The 24,277-nt window shown below is 45.6% G+C and overlaps 3 protein-coding genes across 4 annotated transcripts in view; 2 read left to right on the forward strand and 1 right to left on the reverse strand.

The window, feature by feature from the left end:
- The window catches only part of LOC128296863 (adenylate cyclase type 6), an 80,661-nt gene extending 65,424 nt beyond the window's left edge, over nt 1-15,237 (forward strand). The window contains exons 6-18 of the mRNA XM_053032371.1: nt 645-831; nt 2,306-2,750; nt 6,727-7,173; nt 7,279-7,438; nt 7,518-8,336; nt 8,403-8,734; nt 8,812-8,896; nt 8,973-9,089; nt 9,161-9,241; nt 9,334-9,491; nt 12,851-13,091; nt 13,273-13,624; nt 13,691-15,237. Coding sequence (XP_052888331.1) covers nt 645-831; nt 2,306-2,750; nt 6,727-7,173; nt 7,279-7,438; nt 7,518-8,336; nt 8,403-8,734; nt 8,812-8,896; nt 8,973-9,089; nt 9,161-9,241; nt 9,334-9,491; nt 12,851-13,091; nt 13,273-13,624; nt 13,691-13,950 — 3,684 coding nt within the window. The 3' untranslated portion in view covers nt 13,951-15,237. The remainder of the gene's footprint in view (nt 1-644; nt 832-2,305; nt 2,751-6,726; nt 7,174-7,278; nt 7,439-7,517; nt 8,337-8,402; nt 8,735-8,811; nt 8,897-8,972; nt 9,090-9,160; nt 9,242-9,333; nt 9,492-12,850; nt 13,092-13,272; nt 13,625-13,690) is intronic.
- Nucleotides 15,238-16,350: 1,113 nt separating this feature from the next.
- Nucleotides 16,351-18,996, forward strand: LOC128296865 (SET and MYND domain-containing protein 4). Of its 2 annotated transcripts, XM_053032377.1 has the most exons (5): nt 16,351-16,955; nt 17,029-17,392; nt 17,460-18,381; nt 18,617-18,631; nt 18,847-18,996. In XM_053032377.1, the coding sequence occupies exons 1-5, from the start codon at nt 16,397-16,399 to the stop codon at nt 18,994-18,996; spliced, it is 2,010 nt and encodes a 669-aa protein (XP_052888337.1). In that variant the 5' UTR covers nt 16,351-16,396. The 2 variants fall into 2 exon arrangements, with proteins under 2 accessions (XP_052888337.1, XP_052888338.1); XM_053032378.1 differs by lacking the exon at nt 18,617-18,631.
- LOC128296866 (proton-coupled folate transporter) lies at nt 17,815-21,594 on the reverse strand. The gene is made up of 3 exons (XM_053032379.1): nt 20,958-21,594; nt 19,472-20,880; nt 17,815-19,391 (listed from the first exon to the last, which is right to left on the reverse strand). The coding sequence occupies exons 1-3, from the start codon at nt 20,976-20,978 to the stop codon at nt 19,256-19,258; spliced, it is 1,566 nt and encodes a 521-aa protein (XP_052888339.1). The 5' UTR covers nt 20,979-21,594; the 3' UTR covers nt 17,815-19,255.
- Nucleotides 21,595-24,277: the final 2,683 nt, after the last annotated feature.

The raw sequence follows: 24,277 nt of genomic DNA on the forward strand, positions 1-24,277 counted from the left end.
TTTAAGTATTAAACAAGACATTTTAAATTAATATTGGCACAGTGTAGTTTTTTTTCCTGCTTGTTTCTTATACCTCCTTCATTTCCCAAGTGTTTTACTTTCCCAGCAATCGCATTTCAATCATAAATTATCTTTTCCCAATGGAAATCATTCTCCACTTTTTGCCTTCCGTTCAGCTTGGCCGGGTCCGGGTCTCCCCGGACAAGCTGCAATCAGTGTTCAATCACTTCCTTAAGTGATCAAGCAAAGAGCTTGAGTAATAATCAACACAATCACAATCCGTCGTCCCTTGTGTTTCGCACTAGTCTCATAGCGGTCGCATCCCACGAGGCGTCCAACGGTCTTCGTGCATGTATCGACCAAAGCGTCCAATGGAGGAAGTTTGCAGGCAATAATCTGTCGTCACCATTAGTCAGGATGGAGTCGAAACACACACGCACACATCCGACGGGGGCGAAACAAGCGCTCGATGGGATACACGTTCACCGTCGAGCTGCAACCAATATCTTGGGGACGTTCTGGGTCGCAGCACCCGTACTGTCCTAATGGCGACAACTAATGAGCTTTTCCTCGTGTTGTTTTCCTTCAGCTAAATAACGGTGTGCTTTCTCCTTTACTCTCTTCTGTTCGGTTCTACTCCTTAGGTGGAAATGCTGTACCAGCGGTACTTCCTTCGCATGAATCAAAGCAATGCGGTTCACATCGTGTGGCTTCTGTTAGGATTAATATTTATCTTAGCGCTAATACATCTAGTGTTTACGTTCATCCTGCAACAGTCGCTGGAAAGCTGCTACGAATCGCCGCTGGACGGTGTACAACACGCCGGTCAAGGTAAGGATAACGATAACGTTGTGAGCGAAGCTTGGTTGTGGACGGAAGTTGCATGCAGCGGGCGCAAGACCGCACAATAGCAGCAAGTGGCAATGTGGGAACGGGATTTGTCACACATGGACGAGTTGTAGCAGTGCTTAGGTTCTGGGTACGAGAGTTTATGTACTTCCCATCCAGTGTGGCGCAGCAAAACCTTGCCGACCAGTACATGGTTTGATGGAGCGTTTTGATCCGATTGGAAAGCATTTTTCTCGTCCATGCAGCGTAGACCGTACAGGCGTACCATAATTCATACCGCTGAGTGGAGTGAGTGGGCACGTGCACGACGTGCAGCAGCACTGCTCGGTGGTACAGTGTGGGTGAGCTTTACACGGCATGACACATTAATGGGGAGATTAACTGAGTGCAAAACCATACGGGCGGACATTATGGTGATGGTTACGTGCTGACGTGATTTGGGCAGGAATATTTTCTCTTCATTTCCCGTTCGGACATTAGTTGTTGGACGAGTACTTAGCGTTGCGATAAAAACAAAAAAATAATCAACATCATCATAATTATCAAACTGTCTAAAGCATCTGAAACTCATTCGAATCACTAAGCTAACAGCATGGGGTATTTTTTGTTTTTCTACTGTTATTGAAGCTACACAGGTTTTACACAGATCGTAAACTCACTTAAAGTTGTATTCAACAGTCACTTTGCCATCGTAAACCCACAATTCGACATGGTCAATTCAACAATGGCATTGAGAATTTAGAAGCGGTCACCGTAGATCGCGGTGTAGATAGGTAGATAGTTGTATTGTGAGACTGTAGGTTGACTCATGAAGAACAGTAGAAGATCACCGTGTCCGTCAGTGTTCCGTCCTTGAGGATTTATTTTATTTGAGGATTGGCAAAGATTTCCTATAAAGAATATGTAACGATTTTGGACTGTTATCTCTTGTACATAGACAAATGACAGCACAGTGCTTATTATAACACGATGCTGATCTGAGGAAAAATTGATGCACCATTCTTTCTAGAACAAATAAACTTTGAGGCACCTAAAAAGAATTTAGGCACAGTCAGTCGATGATGTAAGCGATATCCTTTGTAGTCGAATTACACATTTTCTTGTATTCCCCGTATGGAAATCGAATTTATGCTTACGGATTCAAGCGAAATACTCGACATCGAAGCTATGAATAACATTATGTTTCCAACGCTTCACGAGCATAAATCATTTCCAATTTTCTGCTCCCTTGCCATACAAAACAACCATCACAACAGCGTTTCAGAATCCGAATCGTATCGGTTTTTGCAGTAGCCAGATACCAAATAATGCCCCGCATTAACTTCCGTTTAGCTAATCTTCTCCGAACCGCTCCAGCGGAGCACTGAACCGAACCGCCCACCGTGACGTGCCTGGTCTGCCGTCCATTCTACTTCCTTCAATCGATTTATTCCCATTTCTTCCACCATCTTCCCAGACCCCATCAACGGTACGACGTTGGCGGCGATTGCATTCGGTAACGCTAGCTACGAAGATCCACTCGAAAGAAACAGATCCGAAGAGGTGGTTCCACCGGATCGGAGGTACGAAGAACAAAGCGTAACGAACCAACCGAACCAACGGGCAGACAACGAAGCGACGGTGGAAGCGAAGCGTGGCTACCATGGCAACGAAAAGGACGACCCGGGCGGTGTCGATGATGAAGGTTTCAAGGAAGTGGCTGACGAGTGGACAGCTGCTGGTCAAGACACGAGTCATCCCGGGCAGGATGCGGCCGGTGGTGTGAGAAGGACGAAGCGGCGATGGGCTGAATCGGAGACTCCCGTCGTGGTACCTGTTGCTGGTGGAGACTGGTACCAATCGTACCGCAGTGGGCGAAAGACAAGAGACAGACGCTGGACCCGAGGGCATGCAAATCGCAGGTGAGTAAGCTAGTAGTGTGCTGGAAAAAAGGACGATAAGTGCTTGAGCTGAGATAAATATCTGTACATAAATCAAATAATTTAGCATAAAGAAGCTTTAGAAACAGGCCGACCCTAACGAAATGTGGTGTGACTGCAGATAGTTGTACGTCTTCTTTCACATTCGCAGCTTATTAAGATAACACCCAGATAGGTACAAAACATAATAAATAGCTCTTTCATCGGAGTTTGCCCTTTTCCACAAACTCCCTAACAAAGGATGGCAATTCTATTCCGATTTTAACACATAAATAATCGATGTACATCCACTTTCATTCACTCAATGGGATGAAGCTTACCATTCAATTGCCCTGAACTGATGTGCAAATTGAATTTCTGTCCGTACGAATCAGTGACAGTGCCAATGCTCCGGGTGCCACACAAACCCCCTAATGCCACCCAGCCTGCCGCTTTCGATGAAACATGAATTGACTTATGGTGCCAGGCTGGTTGAATCTTGCTGCCATAAGCGGGCGGATCCATTTTTCCGTCGGCAGGCACGTGTAGAAAAGAACCGCCAATCGCTTTTACAACCAGATAAAGGGAAAAGCTCACGTTTGCTTTCAGCAACGCATTTCATTTGTCTTCGTTTTCGAAAAGGGTGATTTTGGAAAAGGTTCGTCCAGAAAACCTTGAAGAAATTGCTTCTGATTGGCTTTAATGTGGAAATACGATTGTGCCGATGGATTTTAAGCACCAACGGAAAGATAAATAAAAGCAGGAAGCTTTTCCACAGTTTGTTTGTTCTTCCTTTTTGTTTTGTGTGCTTCGTGCAATTGTTGCAAAGAGCTTTAGTAGCGGGTCCGATACCTACTTTAAAGCCTTCTTTCGTGAGTACATGGCGGGGGCGGTTAACGTGAAACCCATCAATTTCCCATTAACCATTGAATGAAGACGAAAAACCCCAAACTCGCAAGTTGGTCGCCACGGGATCTTTCGCTTTCATCAGCACCAGGAACGGTATGCAGTGACCGTGCCACGTTCGGTAGTTCACTTTTGCCAGATAATCAGTGCTTTGTTGACCGTTTGTTTGGAGCTAAATCCAGCAAGTTTGTAAAAACGGACGGCCTTAAGCTATGAATGGTGAGCAAGGAAAGACAAAATGGTAGAATTTGTCGGTCAAAACAACACGAAAGCCGGATTAACGCTGGCACGGTTTGAAAGGCATGGCTGTTGCGAGTGAAATGAAAAGCAGCAGATTTGAAGCTAAATTATAACAACAAACTAAACGCCTAAACTAAAGGAACGCTCTTATACTCATTGTTTAAAATTTATTTATGCACGGATTTAAAACATAAATAGATACACGTAAATATCAATTTCTTTTTCAGCATTATTTTTAATAATTTATTACGGATTCGCATACTATCGAACTCATGAGCACGATCGCTTTCGTAAGTGAAATAGATGAGTAGGATAGTATGCTTCATCTCTCTTGAATTCCTCAATTAATTTATTTAAATGAATAGTAATCTTTTGTGCTAGAATGTATTAATGATAAATTTTATCAAAAACTAATTAAAAACATGTTATAACACTGTTTTTCCATTTAAGTTATGTAGTAAAAGATTTATAACATTTCTTATGTTGTTAGTTTTATAATAATCATTGAGATATCATTTATATTTTGAAAGTCCATCGCTTTAAATATAAAATTGAAAAAAACATATGAACGTAATTTATTATAATTTTCATTAACAGCATTGCTTTTAACTATTAGAGCAACGGAAACAAAAACTTAAACAAATTTTCAATGTTTCCCATCCATGACCAATTTGAGCCCATATTGCAACTAAAATGTCCGATGTAGTTTCAGAACCTATGGGGGGAATTCAAAAATCTTTTCCCCTTTTTCGATTTTCGGGATAAATTTTCCGTCCGATCAAAGTGTGCGATCAAGGCTGCTGAAGTCGGTTTGAAAATTAATAAAATGTTACCTCCACGCGGGTTCTTCGCTCCTGTTACTTTTTCGATTTTCGCGATAAAATTTCTTTCCGATCGAAGTGTCCGATCACGGGTGATGAACATGCTGAAGTAGGTTTAAAAATTAGTAAATGAGTAAAAGATTGCGCTCGACGCACCATCCTAACCCGAGTTTATAAACGCAATTTTTTTCAATATTGTTTTATTTTTCCGAAAAATCGTGTGCATTCAAAATAAATCTACGGTGATTAATCAGTGCTCTTCCGGGAAACGGTGTGCTGTGGAAAACCAAGTGTGAAAAAGATGAACGAAGGGAAATTATCCTTTTATCCTTTTATCCTTTGTTTGTCCTAAAATCCTATCCTATCCTAGTACGCACATACTTAACAACTTGGAATAATTTCGTGCGGTGGTGTTGTTTTCTATTGCTAAAAATCAAATAATCACATTTTTATTCATAAATTTCGGATTAACATAGTATTGTGTTCTAAATTTACATACATAAGATTTTTGGTTTTCCTTTACAGAAACGTAGCTCTGTTGTCCCAACAGTTTACTTCTGTTAGCATTGCTCTTAGCTAAAGATCTATGTAGTATGAAATTATCTGAAAGGAATGTCTGTCTAATTAGGCAACCAGAGCTTACCAGCATTCCGTGACACAAAATACTACAAACGGTACTACGCTTTATAAATCCACTAACTATAAACACGATATGACAGTAATTGGACCCTAGGTACATCCATTCGAAGAAGTTTAAAGTTTCAGCAGATGAATGGCAAAACTTTCCTTCCGGAAGGCTACTCCTCAAATGAAATTAAAGCACAGCGTCCCCTTTACTGCCGTTTAACTTAAAATAGGAAATTTTCAGCCCAGGCCAAGAAAGCTGTCGGTTTGACAATAAATACCGATTACCGACCTGACTGAAAGGCCGGTCGGACGGGATTAGCTCGCCGGACCACATTTAGGGCCATACCGTAACCAACCAGCAGCTGTTTCTGCTGGTTTCGTCTTAATTAGCGCGGTTTCGGTTGCTTCGCATGGCAACTGGATACCGAAAAACCCCGAAATCTCACTTTCTCGCGCCTTGTTCCACAGTAGGTACCGCACCTACGCCCAACCTTCCGGGGTCAGAGTGTACAAAATTATGACCGAAATTGTCGTAATTAATCATGATAAACGGCGCGCCTTCCTAGGTGACACTGTTCCGTTGTGTTACCGCAAACGGAGCACAACATGTTGCTTCCGTTTCACGGCGAATGAAGTGTCCTTAAGTGGTTCGCCGTTCGTGATGTCGCACGCCCACGGATAATGTGCTTCATCTCGGCACGGAGCGGCACGACATACGGCAACACTGTACCGACTGAAGCTTCGTCATTCCGATGAAGCCCTAATTAATCGCAAGATGGGGAGGTGGAAGTGGGGATGGCAGAGGTGGGCGGCAGGAGAGCGGGTTAAAGGATGCACACCGGTCAGAAGTAATAATCGTAAAAAGCGGTGAACATCTTTCTCATGTTCCTTGCATTTCATTTTGCTTTATTGGCGAGAAAAACCCTTGTCATGGTGATAATACGGCCACTCTAATCTACTCGGGCTACCTTCTTCATAGTCAGCATCGGTATCAAACCTTTCGAAAGGTCCATCCATTATTACACGACAGTTCCACCTGTTACCCCGGACAAAATAATCGAGCCGGTTGGTTTGTTCTTGTCCGGCGCAGTTATGGGACCTCGGGAAGAATGATTATACACATTTTTGCGAACCGTACGCTTGAACAATCTATCCCAATGGCCATCATAAGATGCGATAATTGAGAAGAGTTTATAAAAAAAAAATGCGTCCCAGGAAAATGGCCCACCTGTCCACGCATTGTTGAACGAGAGTATGTATGAACGGTAGACAGCTCATCAACGGCCGTCACTCTAATTCTATTCATCGCTTCAGTACGGTTCTGCTCAGATCATGCATTACACATTTTTTTTGTTCTGTCCATTTAATTCTTCCTTCGGTGCTAGAAATAATGTCGAGTCCACCGGGCACGACAATGGCTACGTCGCGGAAAGTGCAGCTGACAGCACGGTGCACGATAAGCAGAACGTGCTGGACGACGGAGACAAAAGGCGGAAGTATACCACTACCGACAGTAGCCGCGAGCCGGCGGACACCGGAAGCGAAGCGTACGGTTCGGTGAGTAGTACGTACCCGACGCCCCCGGTCAACGTCAGCAGCGATTACTCGGAGGATGGCGAAATTCCGCTGTGCAATCGCGACTACTTCACGCTGCTGAAGGACAACATGACCCAGATCATCGTGCTCGGCGTGTGTGCGACCGTGTACGCGCTGCTGCTGATGTGTCTGTACAAGCAGCGCATCAACGAGATCTACCTGTTCCAGGTGTCGTACGTCATTATGGTGACGCTGCTCGTGCTGGACGTGTGCTTCAGCTTCACCACCTCGGCGAAGTGAGTATGAGTATTAGGCAATGGCAATGCTCTCCTTATTTGCTTGATTCTAAAACTTCGATACAAAATCTTGATTGGTATTTGATGTACTCATGTGTTTCTCAGAAAGTTCACCTCGTCTGGTGGATGTACGGTGATTGCCATCTACATCATCTACACGATGCTGCCGATACGACTTCGCGAGGCCGTTGTTGGTGGCAGCTTGCTGTCCATTTCGCACATCGTGCTAATGTTCTACATGAACGAGTCCGACGACATGGACGTGGTAGGTTACGACAGGGAGTGTTCCGCTTATTTGGCAAGATCCATTCACATCATGCGTTCCTTCTTCTCCAAACCCACAGCTATACTGTGATCTGATCACACTGGCCTGTACGAACGCGACCGGCATACTACTGCACTGGCCGAAGGAAAAGTCCCAGCGAAAGGCATTCATGGAAACGCGCCAGTGCGTCGAAGCACGGCTAAAGATCCAGCGCGAAAACCAGAAGCAGGAACAGCTGCTGCTGTCCGTTCTGCCACGGCACGTCGCGATGGAGATGAAGAACGATATCGCCGGACAACCGCGGGAGGCTCAGTTCCACAAAATCTACATCCAGCGTCACGAGAACGTTAGCATACTGTTCGCGGACATCTGCGGCTTCACCAGCCTGAGCGATCAGTGCACGGCCGAGGAGTTGGTACGGCTGCTGAACGAACTGTTCGCACGGTTTGACCGCCTGGCGCAGGAGCATCACTGTCTGCGCATCAAGCTACTCGGCGACTGTTATTACTGCGTGTCGGGATTGCCCGAGGCCCGGCCAGATCACGCACTGTGCGCGGTTGAGATGGGCCTGGACATGATCGATGCGATTGCACTGGTGCGTGAAGTTATGGCGGTCAATGTGAACATGCGCGTCGGTATCCATACGGGGCGTGTACACTGCGGCGTGCTTGGATTGCGAAAGTGGCAGTTTGATGTGTGGTCCAACGATGTGACGCTTGCGAACTACATGGAGAGTGGTGGTGTTCCCGGCCGGGTGCACATCACCAAGGAAACGCTCCGTTGCCTTGGTGATCATTACGATGTCGAGGAGGGTCGTGGTGCGGACCGGAACAGCTATCTCAAGGACCATCAGATCCAAACGTATCTGATCGTGCCGAAGGATGCATCGTATCGACCGGTAGGTGTTGTCGCAGGTAACGTCTTCCACGGTTCTATTCAGGAGCTAAACCATTTCCTTTCACAGCACACCATGTCGAAACAGTCGTCGTCTGTTAATGGCAACATCTCCAAGGAGTTGCGCATGATGGGCCACTGGTCGAAGATGGGCTTCAATGACAAAACCGAACCGAAAAGCACCGAGGAGGAGGTGAACGAGTATCTGATCAAGGCGATCGACGCCCGCAGCATTGATCGGTTGCGGCTCGACCACTGCAAGCGGTTCCATCTGACGTTCATCAAGGATGACATCGAGCGAAAGTATTGTCTCGAACCGGATCCGATGCTGAACGTTTACTTCTACTGCAGCATCATTATCTTTCTGGGCATCATGTCGATACAGGTGCTGGTGTTTTCAATGTAAGTAACGATCTGTATTTTTTTGTTTTCGCTTTCGACTCCAGCTCTCATAGAGATACGAAATTCTCATTTCACAGGGATCACTACAGCTACTGGGTGTATGGGATATTATCGCTTACCCTGTTGGTGTCCTGCGTTCCGGTGTTCACACGGGAAGATATGGTAACATCACTGGATAGCAATCCGTTTAAAATTAGCAACACAAATGACTGAATCTCGCCCCATCCTCCAATTGCAGAAAGTGTCCACATTCTTTCGTGGATTGTCACAAAAAATTCACGGCCACCGTGAAATAGCTCAAGTGATATCGCTCTGCGTCGTCATTACTGTGATATGTTTATCTTACTACAAACTGGTAAGCCTGGGCCATTGGATGATGCGTTCTTTAACCGTTCTCTTTCACATGCGCTATTTTACCTTTTGCAGACTTTAATTTTCTATCTTTCACTTTACGACGAGTACCCGCTCGTTCGGCCTAGTAATTGTAAGGAGTCGAAAATTATTAATGTAAGTGTTGATCGTTCATGCACCGCGGAGAGTCCACCGACACTGTAGTGTTTTTGAAATTTACTTTACTTGTTTCAATCATTCCTTTACAGATTCTGCTATTGCTTACCTTGCTTGCCTTACTCACCTGTGCGGTGCATCAGTTTATAAAAATTCTATTCAAAATCTTGCTGCTTATTGTCATACTCGTGCTGTACATTACGTCCGTCATCGTGCTGGCACTCATCTTCGACCGTCACTGCGAACCATGGTAAGTTCGGAGAAGGTACGATTTTGCTGTAGAAAAAAAAAACAAACAACAAGCTGCACACTCTACGTGTGCGAACAGGAAGGTACGGTAATGTATCGATGTGGGTTTACCGCAAATCGAATTGGTAATTTCGGAACCTTTCGGGGAAGCGGAAATTGAATGTGTGCAGTTGAATGCGTATGGAAATCGTATCGTTTGGACACATTATTAATTTAAAGCGCATAATGTACAGTGTGCTAAAGTGGTTATATGCATAGCACCGAGTCATAACGTTCAAGGTCGCTAATAGGGTTGCTTTCTGTTGAAATGTAACGAGAATAATCATTGTTCAATAATGTTTTAACAATATCACGATTTCCTATGAAGTCTATCAATCAACCGTTCTGCTACGGAAAATTCCTCCGGATTATTTGCAAGATTTTAAGCAGTAATTTATTTTATAATTTTCGACGAACTGTGCTGTTGATTAAACGCAATATAATATTAAACATTATTATTGTTCAATCGGCTGGACTGGACTTCATGTAAAGAAATCTCTTATCTAGAATGTTACTGGGTACTTCGGGTGCTTAAAAAACCTTTCCTTCGCGATACACTCCAATTAAAAACCGTGACTAATGAGAACTGGAACAAATGTAAACGAAAGAATCCTTCCTGCATAACTTAAACACGAAAGACAGCTTGATCGATCTGCGAGGATTAAAATTAAATCATAATTACAAACAAAACTCCTTCCACTTCCGCCCAAGGTGCGTCGGATTATCTCCTTTTTTCTACTGCCTAACTTCATTCCCAATCATTCCAAAGTTCTCTCCTTCTCGGCTCGATCGGGAGTCGGTGTTAGCATTTCGATAAACTTTGCCCTTTACTCCTCCTGCAGCATCAATCGGGAAACCGGATGGATATCGGAGAAGAATGTGTTTTTTTTTTGTGCCCTTCAGATTTCGTTTTTTCCCCCTTACCACAGAGCCCCGTTTTAACGTCCCGTATAACTGGCACCTTTCGCGTGGAAAGCTTTCCCGGTGCGGCGAGGATTAAAAACTTCCTCGATCAACTTAATAATGTGGATATAACAGCCATTGCTTCCACGTCGGTGACCATCAATTCTACCATCGGCATTAGTCGCCAAATCGGGCAATCGGTGGAGCGGGAAGAGGGAAGTTCGGGCCAAACGGGGAATCAGGGAGTAAATGAAGAGAATGACTTTAAAAAATTCACCTTTTAGCTTGTTAATCACCCTTGGGGAAAAGTTTTTTTTCCGGCCACTCCGCAAGCTCTTCCGTATCAATAATGCTGGCATCGGAAGTGATTCATTAATTTTGTCTGTTGCTCGGAGAGATTAAGCCGGGGGTTTTCTTTATTTTTGTCTTTCCTTTTGTATGTGCAGGGAATTTTCATGTTTTTTTGGTTGTGTGGGTGCGTGTGTGTTCTTCATTGAATGGTTCAATCTGATTTTAAGTCATTATACTGTTGATGTTTGTCGGATGTGACTTAATTCTCAACGGTAATTTAAAGCGTTTATTTTTAAAGTCTTTAAACTTTTCCTTGTTTTTATGAGATGTTCGGGTAATACCAATTAACGTTATTTGATTTCAACCAGTTCCAACCTCCAACAACGTTATTGTATAACACTAAACTGTGTGTTGTGAGGCATTGTAGCTTCCCCATAGCGAGACAAAGGGCAATCTATTAGTGCAATTTGCGTTCGATTGGAAGATTTCTCACTAACCCCGTGTATTACTGAACGTTCCTATTCATGTTGCCTGGTAAATCAACCTCGAGCCAGAAACGCCCCTCCCATTACCCAACTGTTTGAGGATTATTGGAAATGGTGGAAAATACGCTCATCAGTTACTAATTACACCGCGACCAGTTGACCGCAACCATAACAAAACCACAAACAAGCCGGAAAGCTAATTTACTTGCTAACTGTACGCAGCCTGCGGGTTTATCTGTATCGGCGAAGCATATTCGATGCAGCGCACGTACGCGAGCGCGATATCCGACCGCGGTATGGATTGAGCTCGCACGATTGGAACGTCGAAAAGTAAAGGAACTGCGAGAATGCAGCAGTAGGGTGATCGTAATATAGCCATTAGTAGGATTATAGCTCAATTAACTACGGCGCTTGCCCGCATTGCCTTGGTGTACGCCGAACATATCCTGTTCGAAGCGAACTCCTCACGTCGTAATTATTCAATTTAAAATATTTCGAATTAGTGATTGACACGTTTTAAAACTTTGCTATCAATTGTAACATACGGTAAATAATGACGTGGTAGTCCATTCACACTCAAATGATTGTCAGAAAATATGTTTTCTATTCGTGTCTATGAATAGAATAGCATTTCAAGTTTCATGTGTGTTTGAGAACAAGACAGCGAGCCAACACATTTTACTTATATGATTCATGTTTGCTTCCAAACATCAATCCGGATACATATCCCGATTAGAGATGAGAATAAGCAATCTTTTCAATGATTTGAATCAGAGTCAAGGAGCGGGTTTAAAGATTTGAAACCTTTACTCACTCTTTTGAGATTCATTAAAAAGTATTACACCGCATTAGTGTTTTACCACTCTTTTGCGATTATACTCACTTTCACTCTCTGTGCTGACTAGAAACTCACTCCGGAGTAGGTAAAATTGTTTTAGCACTCTTTGGATTATAATCACTCTGTAAGAATGAGTAAAACTGTTTTACCACTCCTTTTGGATTGAAATGATTCTGTACGCGTGATTAATTATTCTTTATAAATTTTCCAATATATCATTTGTTTTAATTTCAACATATTTGATATGCGTTTAAATATATATCCTTCTTCTAAACATAACTCCGGGGTATCATGCTGCCAGGAGGGATTACTGGGATTTCCAATACCAGAAGAGCAAGTTTCAAGAGCTGATTTGCTTGCCCATCCTCATTGCATTGCATACTGTCAAACCCGTCAGAGCGACCTCCTTTAGAAGAAGGATATATATTTAAACGCATATCAAAAATGTTGTGATTAAAACAAATAATATATTAAAAATTTATAAAGAATAGTTAAACACGCCTACAGAATCATTTTAATTCAAAAGGAGTGATAAAACAATTTTACTCACTCTTACACAGTGATCTCGAAGGTTTCAACTTACTCACTCACTCTTACTCAGCGCGCTCATCCTCTAATACCGTTAAAAAACGAACGCATTTTCAATAGCTTTTGGTATTGCCCAATAGGTGGCGCTGGCAATCGTGCAGAGAATTTTTCAAATATTGCTTTGCCTACGCTATGAAAATTAAACACGTGTTATTTCAATTTTTAATCCTTCTTGTTTCTCATTGTTTTTTTTTCTCACTCTTTTTTCCCGGACAGGTTTCTTACGACGGAAAGATTTCTAATCGACGTAGCGTTCCTGGTGGTGTTTGTGATCGGTCAGATCATGCACAGCCAGCAGACGGAGATAACGCGCCGGCTCGACTTCATCTGGAAGCTGCAGGCGACGGAAGAAAAGGAAGACATGGAACATCTGCAGGCCTACAACCGCAAACTGCTGGCCAACATCTTACCGGTCCATGTGGCAGATCATTTTCTTATGCGTGAGAAAAACATCGAGGTAAGTTTGCAATGAGGAAAGAAGCATTAAAGTTTGAAAGGACGTTCTTCTGTATCGCTAACCTCTAAAGTATATCGTACCGTAAGCAAAAAAAAAAAAATGCATATTTCCAAGCGATATTTAGCCAAGGCAGAGTTCATTCATTTTGTAATCCATTTATAACATTAAATTTGTATTTTAGGAAATCTATCACGAACAATGCGACACGGTATGCGTAATGTTCGCATCGATACCAAACTTTTCCGAATTCTACATCGAGCTGGAGGGAAACAACGAAGGTGTCGAGTGTTTGCGTCTGCTCAACGAAATTATAGTCGACTTTGACGAGCTGCTCGGGCTGGAGCAGTTCCGCTACGTGGAGAAGATCAAAACGACCGGCTCGACGTATATGGCTGCATCCGGGCTGACGGCGAACAGCTGCGACAAGAACGATTTCCAGCATGTCATCGCCATGATGGACTACGCGCTCGAGCTGTTCCAGAAGATAACGGACGTCAACGAACATTCCTTTAACAACTTCCGGATGCGTATCGGTACGCAACAAGCATGCATCGGATGATTAAGAGCAAGTAATATCTCATTGTTCCGCTGTCCAACAGGTATCAACATAGGACCAGTGGTGGCGGGTGTTATTGGCACCCGGAAGCCACAGTACGACATCTGGGGCAATGCGGTGAACGTCGCCTCGCGGATGGATTCGACCGGGCTGATGGACCACATCCAGGTGACGGAAGATGTCTATCAGATAGTGAAGGATAAGGGCTACAATCTAACCTGCCGTGGCACGGTCAACGTGAAGGGCAAGGGCACGATGATCACCTACCTGATGCCGGGTTTGGCAAAAGAGCAAAGCAACTAGATCAGGCACCGCCGCCGCAGTACCAAAACAAAAAACCCACGAAGAGTCTATTTTATAACGCGTTAGGGTGACATTATTCTATCCCTCCCCCACGAGCACCGTGGCACAATGTGGAAGCATTTGAACAGAACATATCAACACTATTCTGTTGGCAGAAAGGTGAAAGCACTCGCTGGCTTGTAGGTATTGTTAGTGAATGTTTCTAGTTCCTGGTTATGGATATCATTTTGATGCGACCGTGCACAGCACCTATCACTTAACGAACGAAACGAGGGCGGCATGGGATTGTGTAGATCAACACGTTCGAATTCCTTGCCGTACAATCACGGCAAACGAGTTCGTACGAACTCCTTCCCCTAGCGGATATATTAATATTAATGTTTGCGTGATACAGGCTGCTGAGCATAACCGAACCGGCAAAGCGACACGATCGAATCGTTGTTATCAGTATTATAAACTCGAACACTTACTTAACGAGTGCTTCAATAATTGTAAGTTCATTAAACGCGTCCGCGGTCAATCCTAAGCAACAGCCAAACACAATCGACTCGAATTCTACCCGGAAAGCTTTAGTTCCATTCCATTGGGGAAAGTAGCGTTGGTTTGGTGTGTAGTAGCCGTTACCAACACCACGGATGAATGTGCATCGAAGAATGTGTAGCAAAGGGTGTGGGCAAAACATCTTAGCAGTAGTCAATTAGGCCGATCTTGCCGTGCCGGAGCGGACAGTTGTAAAGCTCGCGTAGAAAACTGAACCAATGCGCGAAACGAGTTAGGGAGGGGGACGCGCTAGGGAAAGTGTTAGAGACCAACCACCGGGCCATGGGTCAGATGAACCAGATGGATATATTTTTCGAACACATGTTTTGACGCCCCTCAGACGATGCCGTACCGGAATTTTAGTTGCAAAATCGTACAACACGGCTGCACTGTGGCCATGGAAAAAAAACCGGACAAAGACCAAAACTTGAACCGATCTCTCGAATTTTACTTTTCTTGAAGAAAATAATAATGTATGTAAGTGTGTGTGTGTGTGTATTTGTATGTGTGCGTGTACTTTGTCCGAATCTGGCGGCGCATTGGATGTTACTCGACCAAGGATGGACAAACCAAAATTTGCCACCTACTACAGCAGCTACTACTATATCATAATGGATCCCGCTTTACACCGCCTAAATGTATGTAAAGTGTTGATGCCGGGTGTCTCCGAGAAGTTGGATGACATTGGGCCACATAATTTAAGCGAGGGGAAGGGGAAGGGGGAGGGAGGGTGTAGTAATCGACATACTCACCGAAGCAGCAACGGCATAGTGAGATCATTATCAATATAACAAAACAAACAAACAAACAAAACCAAAATATATCGCTAGTATCGGGGAGGAGACACGGTGCATGTTGTTGCAGTTGCAGTGGAGTAAAGGACAAACTATACAAAGGGGACATAAAAACGGCCAGAATTGTACTAATACTAAACAGGTTATACCAAAGATGGCAGGCATGATGTTCAAAATATCTGAATGGAATTTAATTCGATGCTATGGAGGGCCAAGGCGAAAGCACCCACACAATCACAGAATTAATCGCGTGTTGGTTTACGCAAAGCAAGGAAATAAAACAGATACACGGTTACAACGTACATGAAGGATGGGAATCCATCAGACACAGACTGTTTGGTTGGTTGGTTTGAAAGAATAAGGTACGCATACTTGACTTATCCGGCGCTACAACCGCTACTCTATTTTGGCCTGCAGCAGGAGTCCTCTAAACCTCCATTTCCTCGGCTGGGTCGTGCGGTGTCATTCTCATGACGTGTGATCAGACCCACCGGACCCTGCCCAGGTACATGACTAATTTTACTACATAGTAGCCGGATATAGTCATTTCTTGCTACGGGGGTTGAGATCCGGATGGGATTTTGGTCCAGTCCGTTCGTGTGAAGACCGGTGCCGCTACCATCATGCCATCGGGCCTTCTATACATACGTGGGCAAAAATCCTTCTGAGCATCTTCGTCTAGAACGCGGCTAAGAGGGGCTTCATCAGTTTTGGACCAGGACTATGTCTCAGAGGCGTATTCTATATAGACTCAGCTTCTATATAGTCTCAGCAATTCCAGTAAACCAAATAGTCCGATCACATAGAGAAAAGGAGAGTTGAAGAACCAACCAGTTGGTGGAGTCCTGTTGTTTCTGTTTAACAACTTGCGCTTGTAAACAAGAACTTCTGCGCAGTCGCTTTACCGGACAGCACAATGTGACGTTTGGATATGCAAAGCGCTTGCGCGCTCTATAGGAACCGTTTAACGAATCGTCAGCACCGCCAACACGCCGGGAGATGCATTCTAAATTTAGTGATTTAGTGAAGTGAGTGATTCCAAGTCCGCCACACGGCAGATTTTTGTTTTTGGAGGAGGTTGTTCAATCCACACGTTTCGGTACGGCACCGCGATGACCTCGATCGATAACGATCCACTGTTTACGTCGTTGTGCAACGAAAAAACGCTCCAGTCGCAGAAGGAAGGTTTCTTCAGCGAGTTTTACCAGTCGGTGGCGGAAAACTTTACCGGCAGGGGTGCCCACTGGCTGACGGAGGTGTACCAGAAGGTGCCGACCGACGCTGAACGGTTGCGCCTGATCTACGACGATCCGGTCGTTGCGTACGAGGTGCAGGGTACGCTCGAGCACGTAGAGCCCGTGTTTCGGGCGAAGGATGCCAAGTTTTCATGGCAGCGGCGCGAACAGGCGCTAAAGCTGCTCGGCGAGAACAAGCTGCAGCAGGCCCTCATCATGGCCTGCCAGGCGGTAATGCGTGCCCCTGGCCAGGGTGTGGATCGCTACATCGACAAGGGTTTAACGCTGGCGCTTGCCCTGTGGACACGGGCCGAGGTCTTCATACGCATGCTGGATGGTAAGCGGGCACTGCAGGATCTGCAGCTTGCCTCCAAGTGTGGCCTACCGGTGAAACAGAACGCGGACTATTACGGCCGGGTTGCCAAGTGTTACGCGCGTAAGTAGGGGACCGCCGGTCACTTCGTTCGCAAATCGTTACCTTACGCCGTTTCAATCATTGTTTTTACAAGTTTCGGGTGAGAATGGGCGCGCTGAGGTTGCGGCGAAGCTCTTTCACCAGCTGTCCGGACACAACGATTACGCCCTGACGCGCCTCAGGGAAGATATGGAGGATTTGCGTGTGCTGAAGCAGGAGACACCGTCGGTTGAGGTGGAACGCACCATACCCAAGCTGGCCGGTGAAGGTGAAAGCACCGAAATTGCTGGTGCGTCTAGCAAGATCAAGCTGGCCGGTGGTAAGGAGGATCCTCGCGGTCGCTACGTGGTCGCGGCGGCCGATCTCGGTCCGGGTGAGGTTATTCTTACCGAGCAGGCTTATGCCGCCTGTCTCTATCCGAAATACTTCGGAACGCACTGTAACGCTTGCTTCTGCCGGTAAGTGATGCGAGTTGAATACTTTTCGATCTTGCCATTTTCCCTCGATCCTCTTCACTCTCGGTAGATTGGTAGCGCCCGTCGCTTGTCCGGATTGCTGCGGTGTTGCGTTCTGCTCGATTGCCTGCCGGGATAAGGCTTGTGCTACGTATCATCGCTTCGAGTGCCAATATCTCGATCTAATGATCGGTTCCGGCATGTCCATCCTGTGCCACGTGGCATTGCGCATGGTCACGCAGGCTGGCACACCCCAGCAGGTGATCGCCGAGGGACAAATGTTGCGTGACACGTTTTGCGCCCACACCGCCCATCGTGACCCGGAGGATCACTTCAAGCGTACGCTTATGACCGCGTTCCTGCTGCGCTGCCTGCAGAAAGCCGAATTCTTCGGCCGCCGTACAACGGAAGCACCGGAACCGACCGAACAGGAGCTGAAGGTCGGTGCGGTACTGCTTGCCGCCCTACAATCGTTACAGTTCAACGCCCACGAGGTGTACGAAACGCGCATCACCGGCGAACATCGGTTCGATACGGCCAAGGTGCAGTACATCGGGGTCGGCATTTATCGTGGCGCGTCGATGTTTAACCACGAGTGCTATCCGGGCGTAACGCGCTCGTTTCTCGGTACCTCGATGATACTGCACACTAGCCGCCCGATACCGGCCGGTGCTGTCGTGCCGGAAAACTATGGTCCACACTTTCTGCGCCAGCCGAAACCGACGCGGCAGCGCAATCTGCGTTCGCGCTACTGGTTTAAATGCGATTGCCGGGCGTGCACCGAGGATTGGCCACAGATGGATAAGCTGCCGGCCAGGCCACGGTTGCGCTGCACCACCGCGGACTGTGGGAATGCGCTTGCCTACCCGGCCAAACCATCGCAGCGTACGGTGAAGTGTGGCAAATGCAAGAAGCCGATCAACCTGGAGGCGAGCGTGAAAATGCTCGAGGCGAGCGATCAACTGTGCACTGCCGGTGCGGAAATGATGGCGGTAAGTGACAGTCCCCCGGAGTGTTAATCGCTCAATGTGTTAACGCCTAGTGTTCAGCTCCAGTCTGTCATCTAATACGGCTAAATGATGTATGTGTTTCCTCCTACTGTCCAAGCGTTGCCTATCCCACTTCCTTATTTGTTTAGAGCATACTATCTGTTTGTGTGTCCTATATGTTTCGAGTGTGCTGTCTTGTAATGTCGAGTGCAATCGTCTTTTATCTATTTATCTACAGTCTCATCAGTTGGAGGTATATACCTAAGATGTGTTCATTGCAATACCAAACCCCCACATGCGTCTTTAGCTATTCTTTAGCCACGTAGTACCACGTTGAAAAACGGGATGACAACAATGGAACCACACACAAACATTTCGATTGTGGGGGGGAGTTTCGTGCTGGGGATTCAGTATTCGCGCCGTTACTAATCGGGCCCCTTTTCTTTATAACCCCCATTCCATCTCTAGGACGAGCGCGTGGACGAAGCGATCGAACTGCTGAAGAAGGGCATCACATTGTTTGCTCAGGTGGCGGTACCACCACACAAAACCGCACACGTTGCCGAGGAATCGCTGCGATCTTGCTTTGCGGACAGGGGTAACGCTAATCGCTACTGAGTTGCTTGACACCGTATAAAACTAAACGCGCAATTCTTACAAAAGTCACCAACGGGTTGGCAACCGCCACTACTCTATTTCAAAGTAAAGCCTTGTTGGCACTGTAGCACTAACTGAATTCTTATGTAAATGGTTTAGTAAATGGGGCGGTGGAGATGATAACCATCACTAGAAGCATTTCACTTTCTAATAGCTGCCTGCCTTATCACTCATCGCGATCATCCGTCATACTGCGCGAACGCGATACTCCGTATCCTCTCTATGATTGAGACACGGCCGGCGCTTCATCATCGATCGCTGGCGCTTTCGCTTCATCGATCAGCCCCGTGCCGGGTGGTTTTTCACTCGGTATGCCATCCTCCATCGTACGTCCTCGGAGGGAAATGTGTATTGCGCTACAAAGACAAAATAAGAAACATAGATCTCACGTAAATTGGTCATAAGATTATCACACTGCACACTGAGATTCACTTACAGCGCAATGAAGAACACCACCATCTGGGTGCCCATCGTGAGAAGGAAGATGGCCTGCGGATAGGTGTTGATCGACGCATTGTACACCTGCGTGTAGAGCACACCGCTGAACAGCGGTACCGCATTGTCGAACACGGACAGGAAGGAAAATATAATGCCCCGCTCCGTAGTGGGCACCATCTTCGAAATCATCGAGCGAAGCACGGGCGCTACGACGGGACCGACGCTTGAGATGGTCGCACCGATGTACAGCACCCAGCCGACCTGCGCAAAGATATACACGAACCGTGCGCTCGCATGTGCCAACGCGCCAATCATGATGATAAGCGTGTCCTTCAGCCCGAGCACCTTGGTAAACAGTGGCACTCCTAGAAACATCATCACAACATACGCGGCCGATTGGTACGTTTTGAAGTAGCTGTACAGATCCGTGTCCCAGTTGAAGCGCAGCTGCGTGTACAGATACATTTTTGGCTTTTCGTCGCGCTGGAACGTGTAGAAGGACATGGCCACCATCAGCAGGTACATGTAGGTGCGCCGGTGCATGGTGCGATGCCGTACGAATGTTCGCACCGACCGCACCACATGCTGCCGGTCGAAAAAGTCCAGCGGCATGCGGTACCAGGGCAGCTCACGGATTGAACACTGGCGCTCGGTGGTGCGCGATTTCAGTCTTAGCGCGGAGTAAACAATAGAGCACGCTAGCAGCGACGCATTGATGGCGAACATGATGGTGTAGGATTTGCCCGTGTGGTTAAAGATCACGTTGCCCAGGGCGACACCGATCGGCATTGTGCTAAGGTACGTGGCATCCAGTATCGTTATCCGCAGCGTGCGTTCCTCCACGGTGGTAATGTCCGAGATGTAGGCGAAGCACGACGCAAAGATGGCAATGTCGGCGCCGGTCAGTACGCTCGGGATCGTCGCTGTGTAGATGATATACTCTACCGGCCACGAAGGCATGCGAGTGTTCACCACGATCATGACGGAGTAGATGAATTTACCGATCAGACCCAGAATCAGCGGCAGCTTGCGGCCCCGCCTGTCCGACCAGGCACCGAGAAACAGGGCCAGCACGATCGGCACCACGTACATCGCAATGTTGTTCCACTGATGGAAGGTGGAAGTCGTCACCTGGACCTGCTTTTTAATGTCCTGGTACTGCTCGATGTTGAGGCAAACTTCATGCGAATACCCATGATCGACCGTGCACGCCTTGTAGAGAAAGAACGCTTGCTCTACCACCGATGTCAGCATGAACGCCATCATGTACAGGAACATCGATGGTTCGACGGATATTTTCTCGTACCATCGTTCCGCCCGTGCACCATTCGAAGGCGGGTGCTCCGTTACGTTACCATTGCTGCGAGCTGTCTGCGTTCTGCGCTGAATTTGACCACCGTCGATCGGCTATAATTAAACAACAACAACACTGCGCTACAAACATCGAACAACATCGAGGCGCTTCATTCAATACTTTTGCTTACCTCCGCAGTTTCATCAGACATGGTCGATGGCAATGCTGCAACGCCGTCATGCGACACCCTTGTTCGAATGTCTAGCCTGATCGACGGTTCGCTGACGACTGCTTTTCACTCTACAAACGTACATGCCTGTCGATGATTTACGTTCGCAGTGGAATGGTGCGCATCCGAACTTGATTATATTACAAGTAACATCTTTATCTTTACGAATGCCTGCACGGGGATCTTCTATCAGGCTTCAGACAGATGGTCCTCCCTGTGCTAGTATCATCTACCCACAACGGTCAATTCAATGGAGTCTTGCTGGAGCGTCCAGATAATGCTATCTCGCATGTGATGCTGTGTGGTTCCGCTGGGTGGGTCTGGCGATGATGCTACAATCACTAATTGAAGCTGTTAGCAGCGCCGAACGTGAATTGCGTTCATTCAATTTCGCACTCTGCTCACGAATGATGATTAGTGTGGAAATGGTTGGTTTGCCTCTTCGATAGTTCTCGGTTGTTTTGGGCTGGCTTGTTTCGTGTTGAACGCCGGTCGGAACAGCTGATAAGGGATAGAAAGAAAGAAAACGGAAATTACAATTTATTCCGCTTGTTTTACGAAACTGTTCTGTTGCAAATGGTCTTTATTCGCTACGGAGTGTTGTTGAAGTTTTGTAAGAATATTTTGAACGATACTAATAAAATCTAGTTAGGGTGCTAATAGTTTCCAGTTATCGCCCGTGTGCCTCGTGTTTCGCTGGAATACAATGAAGTGACAATTTTAAAACGCTCACACACGTGGACAACATATCTGTTCTTCTGTTTCGCTGTTTCGCTCATGTTGATGTTTTAGGCGATGAAAAGAAAAAAGGTTGATTTCTGGGTGAGATTTTACTTACTGAACTTTTTCTACAATTGACCATGTTTTATAGCATTTGTCCATCCATTAGGTGCAGGACCACGAGAGTTGACAAAATGCTGACAAATTTTTCAAGTGACAAAATCAGCTGGTCAACTGCAAAAAACCACTATACCGTTGCCGCGCACACAATTGTTGTCAGACTTTCGATACCAGGAGAGCATGTTTTTCAACAGGTGACACCTTCAGCGTGGAATAAATTTGCCCATCACTATTGCATTGCATACTGTCAAATCCGTGAGAGCGATCGCTAGTGTAAGGGAGATGGATGAAACGGAAAGCATCGTTCATCTCGCTCAAACTTTCCGTCGGTTGGTACGAAATTCCATTCTAAACCAGCTGTTTTCCGATTTCCGGTACCAGGAAAGCATCCACGGAAGAGGTAGCACCTCATACAGCACTTTTGGTCGAAAACCGCCGAAATGTTTGCAATATTTAAACACTAACTTTCCCGTTGGTCGAGTAAAATTTTGCAGCAATTTTGCTCAAAACCGCCGAAAGGTATGCAATGTTTAAACACTAACTTTCCCGTTGGTCGTGAAAAATTTCTTCGAAAACTGGTAGTTTTCGAATGTATAGTACCAGGAGAGCATCCACGGAAGAGGTAGCACCTGGTAATTTTGCCCGCCTAAAGGTATGCAATGTTTATACACTATCTTTGCAACCAACTTGCAATGCAATACGCCGTAAGGTATGCAATGTTTAAACACTAACTTTTAATACAAACCAGCTGTTTTCAGATTTCCGATACCAGGAGAGCATGCTTTTCAAGAGGTGACACCTGGTACCAGCCGAGTACCAGGATGTTGCACAACACATGTTGCACAACACATGTTGCGCAACATATGTTGCACACCATCTGACATGCAACATATGTCGCGCAACATATGTTGCGCAACATCTGGCATGCAACATCTTACATGCAACAATTTGGGATTGCAACTACCGGGAAGCGCGTGATTTCTGATTGCTCGGCTGGTACCAGGTGTTACCTCTTGAAAAACATGCTCTCCTGGTATCGGAAATCTGGAAACAGCTGGTTTGTATGGAAAGTTAGTGTATAAACATTGCATACCTTTAGGCTGGCAAAATTACCAGGTGCTACCTCTTCCGTGGATGCTCTCCTGGTACTATACATTCGGAAACTGGTACTTTTCGAAGAAATGTTTCTCGGCCAACGGAAAACCATCAAACTGCATTTAATTTATCACATAGAAACAAATGTATTATATAACCAAGGAAGATATTTTTGATACATCCAGGTTTGGCTTGCAAATAAAGGGAAACGTTTCGCTCAATACATTCCGCGTAATCGCTAAGATTCGTCTAAACACACGGTAATATTTTGAAACCGTTTCAACTCGTAAGTTTTAATTGATGCAAATATGATCGCTTTACAATATGCAAAAGAAAAGCATCGCATAAAATTACTTCCATAACCAGCACCTTTTATTTCCCGCCATCTCTAACTATCCCTGCACACTGAAGGGTTTACACATTCCCACATGAACGGCACGTGTTTAGAGCTGTCAAAATCGATGTTTTTGTTTTGTTTTGATACAACCACGTTCCTGTTGGAATCGAACCGAACATCCTTCCCGATTGTTCAATCATCTTTTTACCCATACGCCACCGGCTGATAGGAAAGATAAGTAGTCTGTTCTGTTTAATTGTCTATTAACATCTGCTCCCGTAGATTGGGGTAATCACTTGCACAAATAGCACACTTTTATCTGAAGTGTAATCAAGTGCATGTCCCCTTGAGCACTTCAAACAGCAATTCAATTATCAAGATCGACTTACTTTGTTGCAGCACGTTCAATGTGAGGATCGTTTACAACAGGGACAATGTACGCTTAACTGATAACGGTCTTAGGGGAAGGCAGCAACCGGCACACGCACAAAATGCCCTGCCTGTTCTAATCCCTGAAGCTTTCGAATCACTTGCACACAAACTCCAACTCACTTTATTTCACTTTTGTGTAACGTTTTGCTTGAATTGATATGATTTACATTCCATTTAAAACTATAATTATGTTTCAAAAACTTACACAGAGTCCTTGCAGCAACCGATCTTCAGGACGATACTGCAGGACGCTCTATAGAAACAAGGCGGGAAAAACCCGGAGGTTGTTATGTTTCATAACTAGCGTCGTAATAGCAGGGATGGCCAACTCTTTTCCGTTACAATGAGCCCACCGAATGGTGTATACCGGATGGTGTCTTGGCTAATTTTGTTTGTCAAAAATTTAGTTTTTCATTAAAAATTCTGAATTTTCGTTAACGTTCCTCTTTATTAATTAAAAACGAATATTCCGAATGCTCTTTAAATTGTTATCAATTTAGCTGTTTATGCCGAGCTATTTTATGAACCGTAATATTAACTTCATTTAGAATAAAATTTCCATAATTTATTATTTTAA

Source organism: Anopheles moucheti, chromosome 2 (assembly GCF_943734755.1).
Source record: "Anopheles moucheti chromosome 2, idAnoMoucSN_F20_07, whole genome shotgun sequence".
Classification (NCBI taxonomy): Eukaryota; Metazoa; Arthropoda; class Insecta; order Diptera; family Culicidae; genus Anopheles; species Anopheles moucheti.

What these genes read in the sequence shown, in the direction of transcription:
- LOC128296866 (XM_053032379.1), bottom strand. Translation starts at nt 20,978, where the DNA reads ATGTCTGATGAAACTGCGGAG. An exon ending in TGTCTGATGAAACTGCGGAG is followed by an intron (nt 20,881 to 20,957) that starts GTAAGCAAAAGT and finishes GTTTAATTATAG; the next exon opens with CCGATCGACGGTGGTCAAAT. An exon ending in GTGGTGTTCTTCATTGCGCT is followed by an intron (nt 19,392 to 19,471) that starts GTAAGTGAATCT and finishes TTGTCTTTGTAG; the next exon opens with CGCAATACACATTTCCCTCC.
- LOC128296865 (XM_053032377.1), top strand. Translation starts at nt 16,397, where the DNA reads ATGACCTCGATCGATAACGATCCACTGTTTACGTCGTTGTGCAACGAA. An exon ending in GGTTGCCAAGTGTTACGCGC is followed by an intron (nt 16,956 to 17,028) that starts GTAAGTAGGGGA and finishes TGTTTTTACAAG; the next exon opens with TTTCGGGTGAGAATGGGCGC. An exon ending in TGTAACGCTTGCTTCTGCCG is followed by an intron (nt 17,393 to 17,459) that starts GTAAGTGATGCG and finishes CACTCTCGGTAG; the next exon opens with ATTGGTAGCGCCCGTCGCTT.